The 24,975-nt window shown below is 40.7% G+C and overlaps 4 protein-coding genes across 7 annotated transcripts; 1 reads left to right on the top strand and 3 right to left on the bottom strand.

Annotated features, from left to right (window-relative positions):
• The first annotated feature begins 2,564 nt into the window (after positions 1-2,564).
• Positions 2,565-6,271, top strand: si:ch73-174h16.4 (leucine-rich repeat-containing protein 14). The gene is made up of 3 exons (XM_039790675.1): positions 2,565-3,179; positions 3,265-4,107; positions 4,705-6,271. The coding sequence occupies exons 1-3, from the start codon at positions 2,902-2,904 to the stop codon at positions 5,270-5,272; spliced, it is 1,689 nt and encodes a 562-aa protein (XP_039646609.1). The 5' UTR covers positions 2,565-2,901; the 3' UTR covers positions 5,273-6,271.
• On the bottom strand, positions 6,268-8,317 carry LOC120552542. The gene is made up of 7 exons (XM_039790676.1): positions 8,220-8,317; positions 7,925-8,119; positions 7,716-7,837; positions 7,296-7,464; positions 6,788-6,960; positions 6,633-6,697; positions 6,268-6,548 (listed from the first exon to the last, which is right to left on the bottom strand). Exons 2-7 carry the CDS (start codon positions 7,925-7,927, stop codon positions 6,367-6,369), a joined length of 714 nt encoding a protein of 237 aa, XP_039646610.1. The 5' UTR covers positions 7,928-8,119; positions 8,220-8,317; the 3' UTR covers positions 6,268-6,366.
• Positions 8,106-13,541, bottom strand: wdr97 (WD repeat domain 97). The gene is made up of 15 exons (XM_039790674.1): positions 13,491-13,541; positions 12,538-12,766; positions 11,870-12,447; positions 11,659-11,780; positions 10,851-11,571; positions 10,609-10,757; positions 10,300-10,533; positions 10,104-10,194; positions 9,866-9,998; positions 9,684-9,757; positions 9,516-9,603; positions 9,260-9,418; positions 8,774-8,911; positions 8,483-8,584; positions 8,106-8,387 (listed from the first exon to the last, which is right to left on the bottom strand). Exons 2-15 carry the CDS (start codon positions 12,688-12,690, stop codon positions 8,211-8,213), a joined length of 2,919 nt encoding a protein of 972 aa, XP_039646608.1. The 5' UTR covers positions 12,691-12,766; positions 13,491-13,541; the 3' UTR covers positions 8,106-8,210.
• Positions 13,542-13,671: 130 nt separating this feature from the next.
• On the bottom strand, positions 13,672-24,768 carry dync2i1 (dynein 2 intermediate chain 1). Of its 4 annotated transcripts, XM_039790364.1 has the most exons (24): positions 24,580-24,764; positions 24,291-24,344; positions 23,507-24,173; positions 23,361-23,425; positions 22,968-23,195; positions 22,805-22,870; positions 22,368-22,418; positions 22,208-22,213; positions 21,849-22,080; positions 21,595-21,697; positions 21,287-21,416; positions 21,043-21,154; positions 20,867-20,955; positions 20,312-20,441; positions 19,935-20,107; positions 19,389-19,551; positions 17,504-17,617; positions 17,315-17,376; positions 15,916-15,967; positions 15,581-15,641; positions 15,174-15,273; positions 14,915-15,046; positions 14,329-14,552; positions 13,672-14,232 (listed from the first exon to the last, which is right to left on the bottom strand). In XM_039790364.1, exons 1-24 carry the CDS (start codon positions 24,592-24,594, stop codon positions 14,061-14,063), a joined length of 3,201 nt encoding a protein of 1,066 aa, XP_039646298.1. In that variant the 5' UTR covers positions 24,595-24,764; the 3' UTR covers positions 13,672-14,060. The 4 variants fall into 4 exon arrangements, with proteins under 4 accessions (XP_039646298.1, XP_039646299.1, XP_039646300.1 ...); XM_039790365.1 differs by lacking the exon at positions 22,208-22,213 and having other exon boundaries at positions 24,580-24,768; XM_039790366.1 differs by lacking the exon at positions 22,805-22,870 and having other exon boundaries at positions 24,580-24,762.
• Positions 24,769-24,975: the final 207 nt, after the last annotated feature.

Here is a 24,975-nt window from a genome sequence, read left to right as displayed (position 1 = left end):
ACTAGTTTGGATTTTTACATATAATGATTATTTTACTTGAAAGATAACTATTTGTTAAGTAGTACAGTTCATTATTGTGACACACATTAAAAAATGTAATGTATGAAATTTCAGGATAGACATGTATGAATGTCATTCTTTTTAAGATTTTTTTGTGTGGCATTTTTTAGGCCTTTATTGGATAGGACAGCTTAGATATGAAAGGGGAGAGAGAGGGGGAATGACATACAGCAAAGGGCCGCAGGTCGGAACCGAACCTACGGCCACTGCATCGAGGACTGAGCCTCCGGAGCACTACCAGGTGAGCTACCCAGGCGCCCATGAATGTCATTCTGGATAGTTGGTAATTTTATTTCTTCCTCTTTAAATCTTTTGACTTTGGGAAACAACAATAATAGATACTGAAGTATCTATGTGAAGTAAAACCACACAGCAAAGGCCATGACATCATGAAAACAGAAGTACAGAAGTCCCCTGCTTACATTTCATAAGGTTTTATATGATGGAAGTGGTATTAAACTGCTTTATATCAAAGGCAGAAGTAATGAGATGGACAAAGATCCATGCAGGTCATCTGAAGGGATTGCAGCAATAAATTAAGTAAAAGCATATTTATTGTGTGTGTGTGTGTGTGTGTGTGTGTGTGTGTGTGTGTGTGTGTGTGTGTGTGTGTGTGTGTGTGTGTGTGTGTGTGTGTGTGTGTGTGCGCGCATTAATAGCAGTGTTTACCTGTGCCCTCTGTGAAATTAGTCCTTCAGGCTCTAAATAAAAGTGATTATGTGCACAAATAAAGCATCAATTACAGCTAAGACATAAATATAAAGCTTGAGTGAGCAGCGAAGAATTACAGTTCCATGCATGATATAAATCCACTTACTAACATATCACTAACTAATCTAAATCTAAACTAATCACAACAGTCAAAACAAAAACGGTATGATCAAGGATGAAATAAAAAAAGTTTTATCTGAACCGATAGCTGCTTAGAATATATATTTAATATAAGTATTTTAATATACGGAATAGCTAACAATATAGTAAAACAGTAAAACAGGCAAATTACTAATGATTCACAAAAGTCTTGTGATTTTTTTTGTACATGAATACAAATGTGAATAAACCTAAGGATGAATGGGAATGTACCGTAAATGCTCTGTTATGGGAGGTTGTGCCTGGTTTTGTTGTAAGGTGTGCACAGCTTGCCTTGCATGACCCTTTAGCGCCACCTAGTGATTAATCCACAGTAGGCTTCTTTTAGGACAATATAGTCAGTGAGCACAAACCAAATTTAGTTTATGTGTAGTAGTAACATACTGTCTGTTGATCAAGTCTCTTGGAGCTTTTTGTGGTGTCTTTGAAATACACTTGTTTTATCTTGACTATATTTTTTATACAAGTCATATTTAAGGCACATTTGTCGCATGGATTTGCAAGTGAGGGACTTACTGTTTGGGTACATGCCAATTTCTTTATTTCTTGGACTGCTGTCTGTCTCCCTTCCTCAGTGCCAAATGCATGCTGGCACAGTCTGCAGCCACCTGTTACCCTGTATAAAAAAATAACTTCATTTAATTTTGTACATATTCTTAATGTAATGCAACCATCTGTTTGTAAACTCACAGTAGAAATATGACACTGGATAGAACTTGAATGTACTGCATGTTTACCTGTCTTGGTTAATTTAGTTGCTGCATGGAGAGTGGGAGTATGCACTAAGCTGACCTATGGGAGCCATGGAGCAACCTGCTGTATTCCTTTGCTGTTTATAGATAGAGATACTGAATTAATGAAATAAGTCTTATTTATAAGGTGGATATTAAGTATATTTACTCAAATACTGTGAGTAATTGAGTATTTAAATTTGTACATTGTGACTTTAACTGTGACATTAGACTGTACAATACAATGACCAGCTACACCATAAAACATGAACTCATCAGTAATATTAATCCAATACTACAATAATAATATAACACTCACTTTGCCCTATGAGTACTTTTGCTTTTCATACTTAAAGTACATTTAGCTGATAACTTCTACGTTTCTGTATTCATTTAACTTAAATTATAAAAATTGTATTTATATTATAAAAAATAACTATAATTTTCTTACTTCTTAAAGACTGAATATTTATTTCACCAAGAGCAACATAGCTACAGAAGTCCCTGCAGGGTCCTGTTGTTATAGTCATAGTATATCCATAACACCTATTGAAGGTGAAGGGCTGAGAGCTAAACTTGCCAGCTATGGCAGCGCTGCCTCAACATGTCTAATAGCAAAGTTGAACCTCATGTCAGTCAAAAGCATTATCTCCTTAATCTATATCTCGTTTGGAGGGATATAAACCCCTAAATGTACAGAGTACATTAATTCAACAGCACTGGGTGGTGGTAAAACTTGTAAATAACGCTTTTATGGGAAATAACCGTACACAATCGAGGATAAACGAGACCAAAAAACAAGTGCACATATGAAATTGTATTCATCTATGGATGCAATCTATGCTTACATTTCTACAGTCATGACGTCTCGCCTTTACGTGCTGCGTCACTGGCATGCGTCAGTCTAAAATGTAAACACTCCTCGCGCTCCAGCAGCAGCTTCCTCAGTGATAGTTTGTCGGGTTAGCTAACGTGATGTTTCCGCGTTTAATATTTTACCAGCGAAAGGTCACCAGCTTAGTTTATTACTGTTAATAATCCAAGTAGATCAGATGATGTTCTAAATTCTTTTTTGGGGCTTTACAAGACCGCATCAAATTACTGTCGTAAAGTTAATATTAGCTAGTTTCAGCTAGCTAGCTCTCAGACGTGTAGCCTGCTTCCTTGCAAAGGAATTGCACTCAGCATTATTTCGGCTGCTATATTTTTATGCTAAAAGCTCACCCTTCTTTGTGCTGATATGGTGCTTTCGTTGGTAAGCCTTTGTGCCAAGGAGGTGGTGAGTGACCACAGTTCGTCGCCCTGCTGGCTAAGGTGGGTGCCCAGGGAGCTGTACAGACCGCTGCTGGAGGCCTCTTTCGCCAGCTGCAGACCGCTGGCTGTTGGTGAACTGGTGCAGAGGTGGCCTGAACGCACACTGCGGGTCGGCAGACGCAGGAAACAAGGGCAAACTGGGCCAAATCGACTCTGCATCCAAGCTCTGTTACTTGCAGTTGTCAGAGGACTGTCGGACAAAAGGTAAGAAGTAGTTTATGATTCTAGCTACAGTTATTGGATCATGATCTGTCTTCTGTGAGTGACATTTACCATTCCTCTTTCCTAGGTGTGCCCTGCATGTACTGGACCTCTGTGGACTGCAAGGAGATGAAGGAGGGATGGGAGACCCCATGGGAGGATGGTCTCTGACTGTAGCTCTCTGCACCATGGTTGTTCAGGCCAGAGCTGGGGCACAGCGGGAGAGGAAAAGGTTCTCAGCTCTGGAGAGAGAAACGGATGTGAAAAGAGAGAGGGGACAGCGGAAGAGAGGGAAGGAAAAAAATGGCGACGATGAGGCAAGCACAGATAATAAGGAGCTGGGGGGAAATGACAGAGAGAGGATGGGATCATGTGGGACTCTGGGCGAAGAGGAGCTGATTAAAGGTGTCAGGAGGAGGATGGAGATAGAGAGGAAAAGAGAGATTGCCATGACAGGTTTAGGTGGTAGTAGTATAAATGAGACTGAAGAAAAAGATGTAAACAGTGATGTGTTGGTGCATGTAAGAGCTGATCTTTTTGTAAATGCTCGCTCTTGGGAGCGTGTTCGCGGGGCTCTGAGTTCAATGGGACCCCTCAAGCTTCAGTGCAGATACCTACGTGTGGAAGAGATTTCAGTATCTAGTATCAGGACTCTGCTAGGCATGCTGCCTCGCCAGAGTCTTCTGGGCATTGATGTTCGCTACAGCAGCCTCGGGGTGGCTGGCTTGGCTGAGCTGCTGCCTCTTCTCTCCACCTTCCCAGCACTGAACTGTCTTCGCTTGCACTACTGTAACTTGGATTTTCGCGGAGACCAGCCTGGCCAGGAAGAGGCCCTGAGGGACTTGTCACAGGGTCTGACACAGCTGCAAGAACTGCGACGCCTCAGCCTCACTGCGCTGCGCCTGCCTGGACAACTCCGTGTGCTGCTTAGGTATGGCGTGATCCTCCATTACGTGCCTGCTGTCCTGTAACTTTGTACCTACACCCTGAGCCTAGTAAATAAATAATTTTTTTTTTGATTTGTCCAACCTTCGAGTTAGGAAATGGAAAGGCAATATATCAATCTCTAATGGAGCTGAAACAAATAGTTGATTAGTCATTTTGCTATTTGGTTTACATTAATTAGAAGTGCCTTTTTTAACCTTGCAAATTTAGGATTTGCAGCTTTTGTTTGTTTTATTTGATAGTACACTGAATATTTAGGATTGTTGTGGGACAACAAAGACATTTGAAGAAACTATATTGGGTTTTAGAAAATTGTGATGGGCATTTTATAGACGATTTTTGAAAATAATCATCAGATGAATCCATAATGAAAACAATTAGTCGCAGCCCTAATCTCTCACAACTCATATCTAAAATGCACTTTTCAAACATTGGAGACCTATTTTATCTTTAATGTAAAGCCGATCCGCCCAAAGTAACAGTCGTATTTAGAATGAGGTAATGAATAAAAAACAAACAATTCCTCCTCCTATAATGAATATTTGATTTGAATAATACATATTTCAATGTTCTTTTGTTACAGCTCACTGCCTCAGCCTCTAGAGATACTGGAGCTACCATATTTGAGCCTGAGCCCTGCTGACCTCGCCTATCTGTCCTGCAGCCATCATGCCTCCACACTGCAGCAGCTGGATCTAAGCGAGAACCATCTAGATGAGAACACCCTGACCTCTATTCGCCGCCTCCTCTCCCAGGCTTCCAGTAGCCTGCAGCACCTCTCTTTAAGTGGCTGCGGCATTACTGATGGCCTGCTGGGACTCTTGCTGCCCACACTGGGAGGCTGCAGGGCCCTCAAGAGCTTGGCTTTGGCCCTGAACCCACTCTCCATCGCAGGCCTCGTTGACCTGGTTAGGATGGCTGTGAGAATGCCCTCTCTCCGTCAGTTACTGTACCCCAACCCCCTGGAGGACTACCAGCCGGGCCTTCCTGACCTGCCCACCAGTGCTCAGCTCTTAGACTGGCCGCTGGATGAAGTCACAGACATCAACATTACCAGCAGCCAGCTCAACAGGGTGCTGATAGAGAGCGGGCGCACAGACCTCTTTCTGACATGCGACCTGCTCAATTATGACAAAGACTTGGTGGACTAGAGCAGAGGTGAAGGGGAAGGGAAGATGCTTTTTTTAGTTAGCTTGCCAACACATGTCAGAGCAATGTAGATATACCTGACAATGAAATTGTCACCCTAATAATTATCTAGTATTCAATTGTCTGTTTTTTATCTTTACTTAATCACAATCTGTCTCATGTATATTTCTCTTAAGGGTAGACAGAGTTAAGGGTGATGGGGGAGTTTGGGGGGGAATTCATTGTGTCACCGAAGCAACAGTTTTTTTTTTTTTTTATTGTTGGGAGATAAGGTTTCCTCCTCCTGAAGGAACATGCAGTTTTTAATATTTGTTTGCCAGACAAAAGGACACATGGAGGTGATTACATACAATAACCTCTAGTCCTTCGGGAGGACAGTGGTAAGCCATGCTACAATATAATGGTGCTATACTACTTTGATAAGTTCACTTGTTGAATGTATAAATGAAATTGTTGCATATGCTGGTTTTGTACCAAAAATTACTTTGGGCTTTATAATCAGATTAACAGGATAGTTGGAATACAACTATTATCATCCTTCTGTTTGAAGCAGTACTTTTTTTATAAAAGGCACTCATTCATATTCCGTATCTGATTACTTATTACATGTGCACACTACACGTCAACAACCAAAACTACAAGTTCGACAGTGGTTTCCTTTTACAGTATGTGTTGGCTAAGTATTTGCATAATTGTTCCTTAAACAGGAAATGAATGTAACTACAAAATATATTTTAAATACATACCAATTATTTGAGTATTGTACTTTGTCTTTGTGCTTTTCTAATTGACATATTTGCCATACTGTATTTCTTGAATATCTGTTTTAAAATGTCATGGATTGTGCTTTAATATATCTGTCCAACTTACTGTATATGTCAAGTCAAAGGTCAAAAATCACCTTTACAGGAAATGCGTGTACCAAATCACCCTCGTACCACATGAATGCATTTACATACTGTCAGTCACAAAATAAATCAGTCAAAAAGCTTTGAAGAAAAGTTTTAAGAGTCTTTTAATTGTCAAAAAGAATGAACATACTATATTTCAAACTAATGTTTGTTATGGCTTATGGAGTGATGCAGACTAAAAGGCATCATCTGTAGTACTCTACGTATGACTGCTGTTGAATGAAGTAGCGGCGAGGTGAGGCCTTCACCCAGTCCTTGTCCGAGTAGATGTGAAAGGGGTAAAGAGTGACCCGCGATAGTGGCAAAGAGATGAAATTGGGAAAGTGCATGAGGAAGGGACGGCTTCTCAGGGGAGGAAGAATTAAACCTGAATAAAAAGAATGCATTAAATGTTATATACTAGATCAATTCTATAATCAGAAGTTCTTGCTAAAGTACAATGAAATCTTACCTGGTGGACGGCACATCCTGGCCATGCTGTAAGTCTCTCCTAGACGAAGGATTGGTTTGGAACTACTTCAGAAAGAAACACAGAACATTTAAAAATGTTCATAGACAACCTTTCGCAGAGGAAATGACGATATGTACCGTATGACTTTTACATACCAGTCATATAGGGGCAAAAGAACAGTTCTTTTGGGACCAGCAGGTGCAACATATCGGGCCTTTCTGTACTCCTCTTTTTGGACACAGCAGAAATAATTCAGCACGTCCACCATGCTTAGGGTTGACGGCTTCCACTCTGTTGTACTCCTAAGGTACAGTAACCTATTATGTTCCTGGTGGCATGGAAAGAGAGAGGGAGAGCAGTTAATCACTTGCCACGGGACCAGCGGCCATGCTAGTCAACAACACTGCCATAGGCTCTCCTGCATTCCTTATTTAGAGGAGTTTAGGTCACAGTAAAGGCCATCAGAAGCAGTGGAGAGCTGATTCAAAGAGAGAAAGCCTCTCAGCTTTCAAACACCTGTTCTGTCCTTTTTGTCATACTCTAAAAATACTCACTGCTAGATGGTGATAATGAATGTGAGAGATGTTTCTTTTTTTTTCTAGAATTAAAACAAGAACTGACAGATAGAGAGATTAAGATTTAAATGAAGCATGTATTTGTTACTTTGTATTTGGAGATCCAAAACTCCAGCCAAGAGTCTGCTTTGTCATGGAGGCTCTTCCAGATGTCCGACGGGTCCTGCAGCTCCGAGTCCCAGCTCTCCAGCTCTGGCAGCAGCCACTGCTCAGCCTCATTTACAGCTAATGCAGTCAGCATGCGCAGCAGTGTTTCTCTATTGACAGGACAACAAGATAATTCAAACTTTTAGTCAGTTTAGAAAGTTATTAATTACAATACACTCAGAACATTACAGTTTCTTAGATTAAACCTGCAATAATGTTTTGCAATTTGGGGGGTGTGGAAACAAGTTGTCATTTGCATTCATACATACATAAAAATATTAAATATAGCATAAAGCTTTAAATATAAGCGTTAGGATGCCTGAATTGTCATTGATTGTTATTCTAACCTTGATGGACTCACCGGAGACCCAGTTTTTTAAAAGCCAGAAGTGTGAGAAGCTTTTTCACAAGCTCATAGCTGGCAGACCGAAGACGCACTAGTAGATTCAACGTTTCAACAAGCACGACCCGTTGCGCAGGTGACTGAAACACACACCGAAAAAAACAACATTAGACACATCTACTTCTTAAAATGCACTTACGGCAATCTCGATGCTGAATATACAGTACCATGTGAGGTCTCACAAACCCGGGCACCAGGTCAGTGAGGCCTTGGTAAAACTCGTCTGTATTCCGTAAGAGTTCCTGGCTGCGCAGTTCCTGCAGTGCAGCCAGGAACTCTATCTTAGACGTAGCGCTGCAGCTGTTTAGACGGCCCAGCAGCTGCAAGGAGAAGTCTTCTGGAGACAGGGTGCTTGGGATGCACTGCACACAAACACAACTTCACAAGATCTGAACGTTTGTGCCATTGTGCATGATATAACTGCATGGTTAATGGCAGATAAAGATGCTTGGCTTAGGTTACCTTTTGATCAGGATACAGGTCTTTAAACCAGCCTGCATTTGCAAAATGCTTGAGAAACGTTGGCACCTCAGGGGCGGGTTCCTGTGGTGGGGGTGGGGGTGGGGGTGGGCGTGGGGGTGGGGGTGCAGGTGGTTTGGGTTGCTCTATCGGAGAAATTATCTCTGGAGGCTACAGGGTCAAGCACAGATATACACATAGATGCACACAGTTATTATTATGCATTCTTTTGGTCTCTGTAAAATAAACACAATACATGCTCTTACCTCTTCATACTTCTCCACTATGACAGGTTTCTTGGGTTTGACTTTGTCAACAGGCCTTGGCTTGACTTTTTTCGGGGTCTTTGGTTTGGGAGCCTTTTCCTCCTGAAGTTAGAGAAACAGATAAAAAATGTGCTTCTTTTTCTGTCAATTACTGTACATGTAAACTTACATTCAGAAACTCTTATAAAAATCTGTGAGCTCTACTGTAAAAGTCTGCAACAAAATTCTAAAATTACTGAGAAAAAAGGCTTAGTGCATCACCATGATTACCATAACCATAACAGTTTTTACCTTGTCTTTCTCCACATTCACAGGAATCTTTAATTTAGCATCAAGGTGGACTTTCTTCTGTAAGGTAGGAAGGTTACAGGGCTTGTCGTCATACGGTATCTCAAGTTTATCTGGGTCAAAGGTGTCACCCAAATCAACCTGAAAACACGGAAATTACCTTATTAATGACACATCTCTCTCTGAATAATAAACATAAAATAGCTGATTTCTGAAAAATAATGTACTACCACATTCTCATCACGCAGATGCTACTTTAAGAAATATGGCGATTTTTTTTAGAAAGACGCTTGTAGATTAATTTTGTGTTTTGACTTGCATATCCAGACCGTTTTATTAAACCTTTAAGCTGATGCGCTAGCTTCAGACTGCCACAGTGTGTTAAGGGAAGGGTAAAAGCTATAAAGCTATGAAGCTTATTTGCCAAAAGTCTGTGTATGCTTGGACAGGAAGCAGGTAAAATGAGTGGGGAAAGGAAGATAAAGAAACCTTAATATTGGGAGGCAACCCATATATTATCTTCATGTAGCGATCAAAAGCCTCTTTCTTGGTTTCCTTTGTACTGGGCGGCTTCCCTTTTCGGCATTTTACTGAGCCTCGTAGGAGTGCAGCTAGGTCCATGTTAGAGGTCACTGAGCTTACATACTCCTGGAAGAAGACAGACGGACAAGATAATCTAGGTATTTGAATACAGTTTTCAATGTGCCATTGACATGGCATAAAATATACCAATTTACACACACACCTTCTGTCTCCACTTGTCTTCGGTCAATAACAAATTGCTGGTGATGGCTGGCAATTCCTTTTCCTCATCTTTGTCTGTGCTCGCATTCCTGTTTGCACCAATGTTGCTCATAGTTTATCAGGGCTTTGTTTCAGATTATATTTTATATGTAGTATGAGTAAATCTTACTTTTTTTTGCTGGAATTTTCTTGATTCTCGATGATAGGCATGTCAGGAAGGGGCTCAGCACAATAATTGTGGAGCTGTGAAAATAAAATGGGATTAAATGGGTTTATATTTTTGCAGCTTTTGTTAAAATGTCTAAATTACCCCCACACATCCATCAGTCACACTGTAAACTGACTAGTTACCATTTGTTGAAAGTTGTGTGGCAGGAACTTTGCGCAATTCATCCTGTACAGATCCCCTCCGATGCCAAGAAACAGTTCCCCTCCAAACCCACTGTAAGCCAGACACTCAGGCACTGCGTTCAGCTGCAGCGTCCTGGAGGGGTCACAGATAGACAAATAGTCATACATTACTGAATTACTGCATGCTTTTCACATGTACTGTATTGCAGAAGATCAGTGGCAGGTAATGAGCTCCAACCTAATGAGGTGATTCTCTTCACTCCAGATACACACTAACCCATCTAGACTGCTGGAGACAAACACCTCCAGATCAGGACACACACACAATCCTGCAAGAGCAAACACCCAGTCACTCACACACATACGAACAACACAACGCCATCTACAACAGACAATCGATTCAGTAGGAACATAAACAAATAAGTTTGGGTGACCTGTGAAGGGGTCTGAATGTCCCTCTTTGGGTGGGCATTTCTGGCTCTGGTTGAGTAGGTTAAAGTGCATCAGGTTGTAGGTGCCACTGTTGGGCTCGTGAAAGGTCAGGGCCAGCTTGGGCCCTAGTGCTGCCAGGTAGACTGGAGACTGGCCACAGTGCAGGCTCAGCTGTTGGGTGAGACACTCCTGGACGTAGGGGTTAACTTTCCACACCACCACTGTCATGTCCTCACCTTAGGGATTGGGGTAAAGTTGTTAAGTCATAACTGACAAGTATACAAAAGCAATAAAGTTGCATTGGGAAATACCAGTGGAGAGGAGGTAACCGCTCTCAGGATACACCTGCAATGCGGTGACTCTCTGGCCATTGTGTGCTGGCATCCTTTGCAAGACCTTCCCATTATCAATTTTCAGAACACTCACACAGCCTCCACTTTGGCCGAGAATGATCAAAAACCTGTCAAGTACAATCACATTTGCTGAAATTAAGATACTTTAGCCCCATAGTATATTTACATAAATGTTATTTAAAAGCAGACAAAATGCTCACCTATTCTTGGCATCATCAAGAGCTGCCTCATTCCTATGACTGCATCCTCTTTCCTCCTGCAAACTCCTCCACTCCTCTAAAGCTCCCTGTGTTTCAGCCACATAACTGTAGAGTATCAGACAGAAAGCTGGGCCAGGGATCGGCAGATTCTGGGCGTCATCCTCAGTCACATGGTCCGTGTTCTTCCAGGGCCCCTGGCCTCTCCTCTTCCACTCTTTCATCAAAGTGATTGGATTAGTGAGTGTGTTGGCTTGGAGCACCGTACCTGTGACAGTCAGAGCCAACAGAATCTCTTTTTGCAGGCAGTAGTCAGCGCACAAAATCCTCTGCTTTGCCTTGAATGAAGTCAACACTGCTCCTGTTTCTGCAGCCACAAGCATGATATCACTGTAACCACTCACACAGAGGACTCGTGTAGGGTAAGGAGCAGGAAAGGGGGAGGCTAGGATTTGTCTCAGTGGGGCTCCTTCATCCCCTTTGAGTTTACAGTGAAGGGTGTACAAGGTTCTGAAGGTCCAGACGTCAACTCCCTGGTGAGAGAAGGAGAAGAAAGTATCTCCCTTTTTAGTGCCACCTATGCACAATGCAACGTTTTTCTGCTCTGTGTGGACACACTCGACCACATCGCCCTTTTCCACGTTCCAGCAACGGATCGTACAATCTACAGAGGCTGATAACAGCATGCCTAATGCAGAGCAGTAGTACAGAGAGTTCACCATACCTAGACACAAATAAAACAGAAAATGTCAACAAGATGTCTAATCATAAAGAGGGACAAACATAATTTGGACAGACATTTTTGCTTTACCATTATGTCCTACAAAAGCCACACGAAGTTCCCAATCTGGACCCCATATTCTAATGGAGAGCTCTTGAGATGCAGTGATCAAACAGTCCAGCTGAGAGCAGTACACCATTGCAGTGATAGCTCTGTAAAACATAACTTGTTAATCTTTATGCTAAAAAATAAAAATTCCACCAATCACAGTCTGATTTCCATCACATGTACCCATACACACCGTGAGCAGAGATCCCTCTTGTGCTCCAAAACCTTCCCGGCATCGAGGTCGACCAACGTCACGACCTGCCCGCACACAACAAAGGCTCTGTGGGGCCTGTCAGATCGTGGGGGAGCCAACGCCATTTGAGTGAAAGTGCTGTGCTGCAGCTCCTCCTGTATCTTCACCTTACACCTCATGAGCATCACGGACCACACGCACACGTTCCCCTCACCTGCAGTCACCAACTCTGTGGAGTGCTCTGCAGCCTGACACACACGTATGTCCAGGGCATCGTGAGCAGCATCCATGGAGCGTAACTCACTATCCAGAAGTGTGAAGACAGGCCCTGGGCCCCAACCCACCAGAGAGCCTGGGAACTTTGTGGCGGTCAGGCCCATGAAAGGGAGTTGTGCTATGGAAGTCTGCTTGTTGCCATCATCTTTGTAAAGGCAAACTTTGTTGTCTGAATGGAGGCTAATGAATGCTGCAGCAGCTTCAGAATATATCATATAACGCACAGGGCTGTCACAGGAGAAATGCTGTATGCGATGAAAACCATGAGTAAACACATGCTGCTTGCTTTCAGAGTGTTTTACCTAGAGAGTCAGACAAAGAGAAAGCATACAAGGTGTGCAAAATGTCTGAAAGTGCACAAAGCCAGTATGCATCACGTTGACATGGTCTACCTTGCCTGTAGCTTGCTTCACATCCTGCTTGAACAAATTCTGCTTTCCAAGCGTCCTTCCATTTGATGTCCCATTGTCTTGAGACAACAGGCTCAGGGTGGGACTGGGGACGAGTACTGTTGTTGTTCTCATCTCCTCTCCTGGGGCCACCATTTCCGCCACTTTCTACACAGGACTGACCCTGCTGCATCCACTGACCTTTTGCCACAATTCTTTTTTGCTGGTGGCACTAACAAACAAAAAAAATAATTACATATATATTATTTTCTTGTTTGCTTTAAAAATGGTAGTTAACAAAATGTAACATGCTACAAATACACAAATCACATCAGTGCCTGACAAACTATCTGCAGTTACTGCTTTATTTGGAGTCACACTGCTAAAATCAAATCAATTGAAAGTAGCCTTTGTAAAGCCTGATTGTAATCATCCCATCATTCTTGGATTAGGGACATATTCTATTTTAACTGGGAAAAAAGTGTCATCTGCCAGTTATAGGAAAACAAGGGGACCATCTTTTTCCAATTTTCTTTTATCTGTTCTGTTTTGTTATATTTTAATGTTACTGGTTGCCTATTATCTCTTTGGAAATTTAACAAATAGCCTAGCTAAAGTTAATGGATGCTATTTAATAATACGGGCAAATATGAAGTACACTAATTAAAAAGTGAAAAAAACATGGTTTCAAGTAAGTATCATAAGACATCCAAAATAAATCACCTTAAGCTAGCTACCCATTTAGCTAAAGACTAGCTAGCTAGCTAAATCAGTTTGTTTTAAGGTCATCTATAAAGTTGAAGATGTATAGCGTTAGGTATCAGCCTATAGGTGCTTAACTAAAAGTTAAACTTGTGTTTAACTACTAGATATAGTAGCTCGAATACAGCAGTAGATATATGCTTTACACAATGTTACGTTTATTTAGCTAAAAACAATAAACAAAGCTAGCATACCTGTGCTAAAAGTTTGTACTCTGGGGTCCCAGCGTCGAAGGGCTATTGCTAGGCAACCGGTCGCTCGGCTACATCCATGGCAGCAGGTCGCACAACTTTAACTTCAAGCAGCAAAATAATGGTGTCTCAGAAAAAGATTTTTTTTTTCTGAATTAAATAAATTAAATAAAACACAAAGCTGTATCGTTGAGGACACATACAGATATAGTCAGTTTATTGTATAAAAAATTAAGTTGTTAATACAAATATTTACATCAACACGCATTTACAATATATGTTTCTTGTAATGTATTAATGGAGGATGTTAATAGATACTATTGTGGCCCCTGTAGAGGAAAATTGGTACTCTGCAACATTATTCTAATAGCTATGTTGATGTAAAATTGTCTACATGGAAAAACTGAACACACTTTAAATTAAATATGACATAGATACAAAGTGACTGTAACAAAAAAAAGATTTATAAATTGATCTTTATGCTCTTCCAGAGTTTTGAAAGTAAATCTTTTAAATGAACACACAAACACACACACACATCAGTCCAAATGCAGCTATACAAGATGCATTGCTTCAGAAGGCTTCAGCCAAAACACTTTCCAACTTCTCCTCTTCTGCAGTAATGGCCACAGTAAAATGTCTTTTGAAATACTGCATTTCTATATTTCCTGATTCGTGTGCCAGTGCTATTCCTGAATATGTGTTTTGTTGTCCTGAGTCTCCAAACACAGCCATGGCCGTCACCCTGAGAAGACAGCAGAAAATGACCACCACATATCAATATCACAAATATAATATCACTCAATATCATCAGTCCTCCCTCACGTCTGTCTGGGGTTACCTGTCAGAATCCATCCTTTCGGTGACCACAGGCTCGCTGTCATTTTTCAGCAGGTCCCATATGTGGAGGTTAGAGGCTGCATCGAGCACACAAAAGACTGTTGGTCTGGTTTGGGTCCACTGCAGTGAAACCACTGGTTCACCAGCTGTACTGTTCTTCCACTCTGCCACAGGCTGCTCATGACTGACTGCATGCAGCCTGATGCTGCCATCCCCACAACCCACCTGGAATAAGGACAGCGAAAAATCATATAGTATATTATTGTTTTAGCTTATCTAATATTATATTTATATATATATTTAGTATATTTATATGAATGTTCTTATTAGCAAAGCATTTGTTGCAATAGCAAAAGAGTTAACTTAAATTGCAATCTCTGGAATGAATTATAATCAAAGCACCCTGAAAAATAAGAGCAGTTTCCATTCTTTTGTGCACAACTTTAAATTGTTGCAGGCCACTGATGTGTAACTGACCCTGTTCTTTATAATTTTCATGGAGGCAAAGAAATTTGATTTTCTAATTTGGGGGGAAAACAAACAAACAACAAAAGTAATTTTTATGTCAAAATAAAAATAACTCTCACCAAGAACAAGTGTTGCCTGAAGGGAGAGAAGTGGATTGAGGTGACATCAACAGGTCGGATTCCGGCCTCCTGAAACCTGTAAAACTTCGGTGGAGCCTTCAAACCGTGACTTGTTTCATGATTGACCAGACCCTGACAGAAATGATACACTATTAAAAAATGACACAGAACAAGTGTACGGCATTGGGATGGTAATATTTTTCAAATCTCTTAAGAGGGTTAATTTGAATGATAACGTGGCAGGCAAGATAATGCTCACCATATTGGTGCAGATAAAGAAATGATTGGAGTCTGTTGGAAGGAATTTGAAATGAAGTGTCTGCAACGGCCCTGTTTTCGCTGCATCTCGTGGCGATACCCTGAGAGACAGACAGACCAAGAGAGGGGGAAATAAGCCAAACTGGTTGTCAAAGACCACCACATTCATAAAAACATAACTGTGCAGTGGAACAGTGGAACAAGACACCTCATCACATTCACACTGCACACATTTGACCGTGGATATGTTCCCATCAAATGTTAAGGCGACAAAAACAACAGCCCACAGTACTTAACAAACAAGATCGTATGACCATGACAGAGCAGCTGTTTTCCACTGGGCAAAAGGGTATTTTGAGCCTATTGGTTGTCAGTGACGGATGATCAGAAGCTATTTATCAATCTCACCTCTCAGCAGTGAGGAGTTGGGAGCTGTGAAGTAACTTTACTTTGCCGCCCGGCCTGAGCCCTGCATGAGAGAACGAGAGAGAGAGAGAAAGAGATACACTTTATTTAGTAGATCTTTGTTGTTTTCATTTTGGTTTTTATTTCACACTTTTGTTTCCCATGCCAATAAAGCCCCTTTGAATTGAATTGAATTGAATTGAATTGAAGAGAGAGAGAGAGAGAGAGAGAGAGAGAGAGAGAGAGAGAGAGAGAGACTGAAACTGGTACCACATGTGTGAGAAAGACGAGTATGTCCGTGGAAAAAGAGGGAGTGCTGTAAAACGTGACTGCCTTACCTAGATCGGTTGGAGAGCCTGCCTCGTTGGCTTTTGGGAGTTCCACTACCACCTAAAGGACACATAGAGGAAATCATGCAAGTCCATCATCAGTCCATAACTTTGCTGTTTGTGTAGAGCCAGTTGAGAGTTTTCAAAGTCGCCCTGTCCACTGGTTTTTAACACACTCAATATCTGTACATGAACAAATGGACAGAGAAGAGTGCCATTCTGAGCCTGATACAGAAGAAAGTTGATATGTGTGCTGAATGGATTGTGTCACTCCTACTAATATTCTTTGTCTTACTTTATTAGGCTATAATCATGTTGACAGTTTCGAAACTACAGTTCTTATAATTTTGCCGAATGTAGGAAGAATGTAGGAAGAATAATGTTGTCATGAAGTCAATGAGTCAGAATTGGCAGCATCAAAAGTATGACAAATTATTATCTACTAGCAGTTTCTGTTTGCAACATACTCATAGATTTACAAATCAATGGATGTGTTGATTGAGCCTAGTGAGACTGTCCTGAGCTCCAGTTTTCTACTCGCAGATCAGTCTGGCATCTTGAGATAGAGAAAAGTTGGAGCCTTTCGCCAAACGACCGACCAATCAGCGTTGGTTTTGAGGCAGGTTTAGGTGTGACGCAACAAGAAGCGACTGTTAGTCTAAACAACATGGCAGCTTCCACGGATGAGATGAGCGTAGCCATCGCGCAAGTTTTATCCAAATTAGAAAGTATTCCTTCATTGAAAGAAGATAAAAATGGCACTGGAGGCTTTTCTCGGAGGAAAAGATGTTCTTGCTCTTCTCCCGACTGGTTTCGGCAAGAGTTTGACCTGACTGGTTGATTTGGCCCGTCTATCACCAACATAGGTGGTGATAGACAGATGGTTTATCCAATCAGCTAACCGGTATTTTCGCCCCTTCCCAGAAGTTCTCCAACGGAAAGTTCCCAGATGGAAATGCAGAGCAAATGCGAAGCAATCCATCTGGTGGAGTCAGGTTAGTGTTGATTGTGATACTGATGAACTTTTGTTTTTGGAGTTGGGGACCATCTTTTTTTAGATGATTTCTAAACAGATTTATGGTCATTTATAAATAAGATAATAAATCAGAGATAATGATATCATCAGGAAATGTAAGTCACACTGAATCTAAAAAAACATGTGTATTGTGTACCTTCATGGCCTCCATGAGCTGTGTGTCACTGCCACTGCTGTTGGGGAGTGGGCCAAACTATAATAACCAACTTCCTGTTGTTTTTACACTGGCATGCACCTATCCCTTTCACCTCACCAGTACCTTCGCCTCACACACACACACACACGCAAACACACACTTCAACTCTCCCGCCACAGTTTGAAAACCTCTGGTGTAGAAAATATATGCAGGATTTACTTTGTTTCCCAACTTACCCAGAAATTTAAAACCCCAATTTCATCCAGAGAAGCCAACTGGAATGACAATCCTGCCGACTCTGGATTATGAAACAGAATAGCCATTAAACATAAAGCCAACTGTGAATGGCAGAAACATATGGCATATTTATAACGATGCACAAGATCTTCAATCAATGTGTTAACCATTCCTATACCATTTCATACCTTCCTCAGATGCCAAAAGTGGGACATCTGGCCTCAGCCCCCCTGCTACAGTGGAGGGGACAACTTCTACAGACGTCACAGATGAGAAATGGCCTGAACCGGCCATCACTGCATCTGTGTTGACAAGGTGACGAAAGAGAGGATGTCAGCACACACTGAATGAACCCCAATGCTATGTGAGAAAACAGCCTTGGGAATTTAAGTGAGAGAAAGGGAATCATCTTATAGCACAGTAAATAAGGATGTTTGCCACTTATCGCCTGCTGACTTTTATTTTCTCGCAGTGCAAAAAGTGAAATGCACAACAACAAAGATGACCGAGTGAAAGATCAAGGGGCTTTATGCTCTCAAAATAAAGGCAGACAAAAAAAGCTCGGAAAACACATGCTTGGTGTAAGGTTGCAGGGAATTAGCATGGCCAATGACATGGTATATTTACAGGCTTGAAAAGCATTGATTTCAAGATAGGATCGATATTTTGCACACACTGCACAAAAACGTACAGCCTTCTTTTCCTTTCTAAAACAGTTATATTTACATACAGTACAGGGCAAAAGTTTGGACACACCTTCTCATTCAATGTGTTTCTTTATTTTCATGACTATTTACATTGTAGATTCTCACTGAAGGCATCAAAACTATGAATGAACACATATGGAATTATGTACTTAACAAAAAAGTGTGAAATAACTGAAAACATGTCTTATATTTTAGATTCTTCAAAGTAGCCACCCTTTGCTTTTTTTGATAACTCTGCAAACCCTTGGTGTTCTCTCAATGAGCTTCATGAGATAGTCACCTGAAATGGTTTTCACTTCACAGGTGTGCTTTGTCAGGGTTAATTAGTGGAAGTTTTTCCCTTATTAATAAAAAAAGCAAAGAGTGGCTACTTTGAGGAATCTAAAATATAAGACATGTTTTCAGTTATTTCACACTTTTTTGTTAAGTACATAATTCCATATGTGTTCATTCATAGTTTTGATGCCTTCAGTGAGAATCTACAATGTAAATAGTCATGAAAATAAAAAGGAAACTCATTGAATGAGAAGGTGTGTCCAAACTTTTGGCCTGTACTGTACATATTTGTTATAGTGTCTTTTACATATTTCTAATTGCAAATTTCTATTCTATATTTATGTTGTTGGTTGTTGCAGTACTTAGCGTTTATACTCTTTTTATGTTTATTGTATGTACCAAACACACCAAGGCCAATTCCATGCAAGTGAAAATTACATTGGCAATACATCTCATTCTGCTTCTGATTCCCGCAAAAACGCCTTAGAAGGTAACAATTTAATTAATAAATGGCTTCAATATTTTGTCTAGCTTCCGTTATATTACAAGTAATATTACTTGTTCTTGCAAAAACTGGCTGCAAAATTCCCACTGCTATTGCTGAATACATCTGACTTTATGTAAAATTCATGTGGACCTGAATGAATGAGTTATTTTTTTTGTGATAAATCTGTCCATTTATCCATCTATTTTTGCTGTTTATCCAGGATTTTTTTGTTATATACTGATGGCAAGTACTGCCAAAAATATTTTACATACTTTGGCCAGTAGGACTGTAAGGTATTAAATTGCATTCTACTGTATGTGGTATTAAAAATGTTAACTTGGCAGACCCTGCAAAACCTGGGGAAAATCACACCTTCTTTATATAATAACAACATTTTAGGTATAGTGGAACAGAGAAGAAAGTAAAAGGAAAAGGCAAAAAACAGGAAAATTACAATACGGGCATGAGTGAAATTGTTACATTTTTGGGAAAATCTCTGTTTCAAACTCTGTAGCACAAACAGGAATTCATCGGTGGTATTATCGTCTCAACCAGCCGTTGTCCTTGTATTAAAAAGGAATTGAGGTCTAAATTGTAACATACCAGTGGAGAAGGTAGGCTGTCGGAAAGTCCACTCATCCTCCCCTATCTTCAAACTGTAATGGTCACTAGTGTGCTCCCTCAGGTCCCACAGCAACACAGAGCCAACTGATGTGCCTGCAAACACCAATATGGCCTTTCCAGGGCTGAAGCAACAACACTGCACCTGCAGCAGTGAGCATTAAAAAGAGTTCCTGTCAGTGGCAGTGTGTAGTGTGGCAGTGTGTAGACATGTTTGTGGACGTTAGAGGTGAGGTGACTTTGGTTCCTTTACTAGTTATTGGCAGATTTTTGCTTTCAGGCCCAAAAAAAAATGGTTTTGATGCATTGTAAGACTATCCTTTTTGAGATAATCATATAATGAAATATCTAGAATTACAATGCCATTTTGATTGTAATTGTTATTAATATCAGAGAACAAGCAGAGCAACAAGGCCTGATCATTAATGTTTAGTGTGTAGAAGTTATTGAATCTGAGCAAATAAATACTAGCCTTGCTCATATTTCACTAAACAAACAACTGAAAAAAAAAGATCTTGAAAATGTCACCTCAGATTCGTAAACAAGGACTTTTTGAGGTCTGGACGGCTCCCAAATGTTCCAGATGCAGATGATGGTGCAGCTGTCGAGACGCACGGCACTGGGCTTCGTTGTAGGGCTGTGGACTGACATCATGGTGTGCCTCTGGACCTGAGAGAAGTGCACCAGGCTGATGCGGCGACCTGCAATTTACGATCAAAAATGTTCTAAGCTGTGGGAAGAGCTGCCGGAGTGGTGTAATCACACACATGTATACAGCATGTTGTGATCAGTTGCTATCCAAAAGGTACAACTAACAGATTCAATACTAATGAGAACACAGTGGTTTGGCAGTACAATTAGTGTAAGAACAAAATGAATTTCTCTGGTTGTTGTGCATATATTACCATAAAGAAAAGGCAACTTAGTGTTGAGCTGTAAACTTCCATCGCTGAAAGACAGCGTGTCTGTCTGAGACCTCAGCTTGCTCAGGGATTTTCTCTCAGCCCGATCCTCTTCCAACAGCACAACCATGACCTTGATTCAGTCACAAATGATAACAGACGTTAGTTTTGGCCGTGATATGAGACTAGATATCGTCTTAGATTTTGGATATCGTAATATCGTGATATGACATAAGTGTTGTCTTTTCCAGGTTTTAAAGGCTGCATCACAGTAAAGTGATGTACTTTTCTGAACTTACCAGAATGTTCTATTATTTGCCTTTTCCCCACTTATTATTATGTCATTATGTCCACATTACTGATGATTATTTATCTAAAATCTAAGTGTAAAGATTTTTTGTCACAGCACCAATTGTCAACCCTAGAATATCGCCACAATATCGATATTGAGGTATTTGGTCAAGAATATCGTGATATCTGATTTTCTCCATAGCACCCAGCCCTACTTAACTTAAAAAAATAAGTGTTATATTTTTAAAACTGTGTATGAGAGATAACCTGAGAGGCGGAGCGCAGAAAGGCTGTCAGACGCCGTGAATCAAAGTTAATTTCACTTTTGTCTCGTGCTTCCTGAGAGAGGTTTGGATCTGTCAAAAAAAAAACACCGTTATTGAACTCTACATGTAAACACTGACTTCATCTGAGAAAAATCATTTTAGCAGGCTTTTCCTTACCCCCACAGGCTCCATTGTGCTCTGGAGGATGCTGCGTCCACTTCTCACACACCTCTATCTCCTCTGTCTGGATGTCCCTGTCTGCATTATCCTCATTACACTGAACATAAGCCTGACAAGGAAGAAGTTATTTAGACATAGGCTATAGCTATTGTGTATAGGAAACATTGATTTCTTTCTTTTTGGCGTCTTTTATTATTCGGTTACATGTATCTGTGTAAAGTAAAAGAAAACAAATACTGACCTGCTTAGTGTTCGCAGTTCCAAAGGTTCTGATATACATGTCATATTCATTAACAGGTGGCAGATCCAACAACGAGACTGTCATTGAGAAATCCAGATCAATTAAGCGAAGAAGCTCTGTACTGCGTTTCCTGTAGTCAGAAAAAAAAAAACACATTGAGGGTGCAATTAAAGAAACACATAGATGATAAATCCTTGCTCAAGATTCCAAGACAAAAGTGCCTCAAATCATAAAAAGGAAGTCATCATGAGTATTCAATCATATTACAAGCCAATTAACGTGAACATGTTTTTTGCAAGTTCACTTACTTCTGTTTTGTGGCAACTTTCTTGCTGACTTCACGCTGCTTTGCGGCCACAAAGTCGATAAACTTCCCACGTGGGGAGGCTCTACTCTGGCTGTTTTCAGACCCTATTAACAGAGCAGCAAAGATGCATTAGATCCACTCTAGTTCTTCAGGTCAGACATGAAGAAACAAATCTGGGTCCACTGTGCAATAACATCTCATTCTTTAGTTAAAACATGTTTTGGATTGATAAAACAGACAGACAGACAACTGTACCTCCGGACCATTTAGGCCTTTCCTCCTCCTTTTTGCTCGGAATTTGTCTGGACTGAGCTGTTCCAACTCTCTCGTTCTCTTCATCCATGGCTCTCTGAATTGCTTCGATTTCCTTTCTCTTTTGTTCTGTTAGTTCCTCCCTCTCTTCACCCACCTCTGGAGGCTGTGGCTCCTCCTCGTCCTCATCTTCATTTGCGCTCTCATCCATCTCCTCAAAATCCTCCTCATAATCCTTTCAACAGAGAAATCCCATCATTTATTAAATACAAGATATTTAACGCAAAGAAATAAAGATGCTATGAGCACAAACTTTGTAATAATGAAAATGGATGCACTCGTAAAAGCGTCTGAATACTCACCAGTTTCTTTAATCGATTACAGCATGCAAAAGCAACACAAAATAGAAGTAAATGAATGTTTAGAAAAAGAAAAAAAAAACATGATGGGAAAACTTAGAAACAACAGAATTTGGTTTTACAGTATGTAGCCTATTTCATAACTTAAAGGCTGTCTTATTACCTCAAAGTCATCTTCATATTCCTGGTCAGCCAAATCTTCATCAATGGCAACCTGCAAACGTTGCACAAAGTAGAAAATATCTTAAACACTTAAAAAAAGATGCAGAAATTCTTTGGGATGATGCAGCACTAAAGTGAAACTGAAGCTGAAAGTAGTGCAGAAGAAAAGGAGTTCATAGCATGCAGTACAGACAGCATATGGCTCACTAACCAAACAATAAAACACCAATTCACCTGCAATCAGTTCATTTTTTCAGTTTCAGCTCATAACTTCTAACAAGCAGCTGCAGCTTGAGCTGAAATGGGGTTTGTTTTCATGCAAGCAACCGAAATGTAGCTGTGAGATTATACTGTTTATGTTTCAGCCAGTTATCAATGAGAAAAAACACACGGCTAAACTAAAAACAAAATGCACAGCAAAGTAACCAAGCATCTTACAGGCTCCTCTGTTTCTCCTAGATCGTTCATACTAGCTGTCTGGTGCTCAGATACCTTTGCTACATCCTGGATCATAAAAATGACACATGGAGGGAAAAAGCCATCATTAGGGAACCATAAACAGAAAACGGTTACAGTGTAGGCAATTTATGGCCATACAAACCTCAGTTTTAGTCTCATGCTTATGACTTTTGTCAGATGCTGCTTTCTTGGAGTTGGTCCCATCTCTGTGGTGATTTCTTTCTGGTTTCCCCTCCTCTCTGTGCCTTCTTTCTTTGTGTTTGTCCCGTTCTGCTCGATCTCTGTCACCCCCATGATGCTTGACCTCTTTACCTGACCCCTTCAAGTCTCGATATTCCCTGGATTCGCTGTCATGCTTCCGCTTTTCATCCTAGAGAACAGCAAAAATCCAAAGCAGTAAAACGATTGTTACCAAAGGAACTACATTTACTCATACAAGTCACAAGTGAAATGCTCTACAGTTGTGGGAAATAGGCAAATTAATGAATCGTTTCAAAGTGCAAAATAGTGATGAATATTACTGCAGGTTTCTTACATATCCTCTCTCTTTGGGTCTCATTTCTTTCTCCTCTCCATGTCTTCTCTGTTCTTCTTTGTGCTCTGAAATCAGAAATTTCCCCATACAAAAGTTATAATCCTGTAAATATGGCAGGTTATGCGTGCATACTGCTGTGGCCTTACCTCTTTCCTCCTTCACTTCCAAATGCTTTCTGTCTTCATGTCTCTCTCGTCTTTCTTTGTCATTCCTCTTGCCTTCATATTCATCTTTGGGTCGCTCTCTCTCTCGATGCCGATCTCTCTTCTCTCTTTCATGCTTTTCCATTCGATCTCTTTCTCCATCTCCACTTTCCTCGTGTCTCCGTCTCTCCCTGTCAGTCCTGTGCTCTTTGGTCCGTTCTTCTCTCCGTCTCTCCTTGTCTCTCTCTTCCCTCCTTTTGTCCTTGCCCTCCTCATTGCCTCTTTCTCTATCCCTTTCCCTCTCTTTATCTCTATGTTGGTCCTTGTCCCTCTCCTTTTCATGCTCCCTTTCTTTCCTCTTGTAATCATCATCGTACCTCTTTCCATCTACCAACTTGTCTCTTTCCCTTCTCTTCTCCCTATCCCTGTCATCTCTGCTATCCCTTTCCTTAACGCCTCTCCTATCCAGAGAGCCCTCTTTCCGTCGATCTGCATATCTGTCTTTTTTTTCTTCATCTCTTCTCTCCCTTGTACTATCCCTGGGCTTGTCTCTCTCTCGTCTGGACTCCTTCTCTGGGTCTCTGCGGCGTCTCTCTATAGATTCACCAGCACGGTGCTTTCTCTCATTGTCATCTCGCTTCTTGACATAGTCTTCACCTATTCCTTCCTCCTAAAAAATAAGGAAATAAAACCATTTGTATTATTTCCATGTAATGTTGTCTACTGATATAAATCCAGATTGAATCATCACCTTGTGCAATGCTTTCCTAAACTCTCACAAACTTACCCTGATGTGTCTTCTCAGGTCTGCTGGTCTCCATGTGTCTTCCTTGGTTATTTTCTAAATAAATACATTTTTTATGTTCACTGGATGATCATATCAACGTTTATTCATAGACAACATCAACATATGTTTACGATAGCAAACCAAATCCATGCCAATCAGCAAGACAACTTTCATTTCCTAACTGACGAACGTTTGATAACTACCACGGCGTTCATGGTGATATTCTACTGAGAAATAATTTCCTATCTTTAGTCCGCATACGGTAAGGTTAACGGTAAAAAGCACTTACCTTGTCACTATGCATGTTCTCTTATGTTTTTATTGTTAAAGTCTTTCAAACGCCAAAAATCAACTCATATTTTTGTAATGACGCCGCCATGATGGTAAATCTCTTATGCGCAAGCGTAGTTTGTCGAAACCATGGAGAACGCGTCACTTCAGCTTGACAACAGGCTTGGTAATCAACAGCAGAGCAATCACTGGGATCAACCATATATGGGATCAACAGCAGTTGCCATGCCAACAGTCAATAACGTTATAACTAAATGTGTGTTTAAAAAAAAAGTATTAAAATTTATATTGATACTACTACTAGATTGATACTACTAATACATCTGGTGCTGCTAGTTGTGTTTGGGTTGATTTAGTTTAGATGGCTGTCGTCTGTTGATCGATTTCTCTGTGC

Source organism: Perca fluviatilis, chromosome 22, assembly GCF_010015445.1.
Source record: "Perca fluviatilis chromosome 22, GENO_Pfluv_1.0, whole genome shotgun sequence".
Lineage (NCBI taxonomy): Eukaryota > Metazoa > Chordata > Actinopteri > Perciformes > Percidae > Perca > Perca fluviatilis.
Note: the sequence above shows the minus strand (reverse complement) of the source record. Positions and strands in the feature narration are given on the sequence as shown.

Excerpts from the sequence above, each read along its gene's own strand:
- si:ch73-174h16.4 (XM_039790675.1), top strand. The coding sequence starts at position 2,902 with ATGGTGCTTTCGTTGGTAAGCCTTTGTGCCAAGGAGGTGGTGAGTGAC. Across the intron at positions 3,180-3,264 it reads AGAGGACTGTCGGACAAAAG|GTGTGCCCTGCATGTACTGG; the intron begins GTAAGAAGTAGT and ends CCTCTTTCCTAG. Across the intron at positions 4,108-4,704 it reads CAACTCCGTGTGCTGCTTAG|CTCACTGCCTCAGCCTCTAG; the intron begins GTATGGCGTGAT and ends CTTTTGTTACAG.
- LOC120552542 (XM_039790676.1), bottom strand. Across the intron at positions 6,961-7,295 it reads TTTGGATCTCCAAATACAAA|GAACATAATAGGTTACTGTA; the intron begins GTAACAAATACA and ends CCATGCCACCAG. Across the intron at positions 6,698-6,787 it reads CTTTTGCCCCTATATGACTG|TAGTTCCAAACCAATCCTTC; the intron begins GTATGTAAAAGT and ends TTCTTTCTGAAG.
- dync2i1 (XM_039790364.1), bottom strand. Across the intron at positions 23,196-23,360 it reads GACCCAAAGAGAGAGGATAT|GATGAAAAGCGGAAGCATGA; the intron begins GTAAGAAACCTG and ends GCTGTTCTCTAG. Across the intron at positions 15,968-17,314 it reads TTGGGGTTTTAAATTTCTGG|GTGGTAGTGGAACTCCCAAA; the intron begins GTAAGTTGGGAA and ends TGTGTCCTTTAG.
- wdr97 (XM_039790674.1), bottom strand. The coding sequence starts at position 12,690 with ATGGTGGCCCCAGGAGAGGAGATGAGAACAACAACAGTACTCGTCCCC. Across the intron at positions 12,448-12,537 it reads TGAAGCAAGCTACAGGCAAG|GTAAAACACTCTGAAAGCAA; the intron begins GTAGACCATGTC and ends CTGACTCTCTAG. Across the intron at positions 9,604-9,683 it reads GAAAATTCCAGCAAAAAAAA|GAATGCGAGCACAGACAAAG; the intron begins GTAAGATTTACT and ends TGGTGCAAACAG.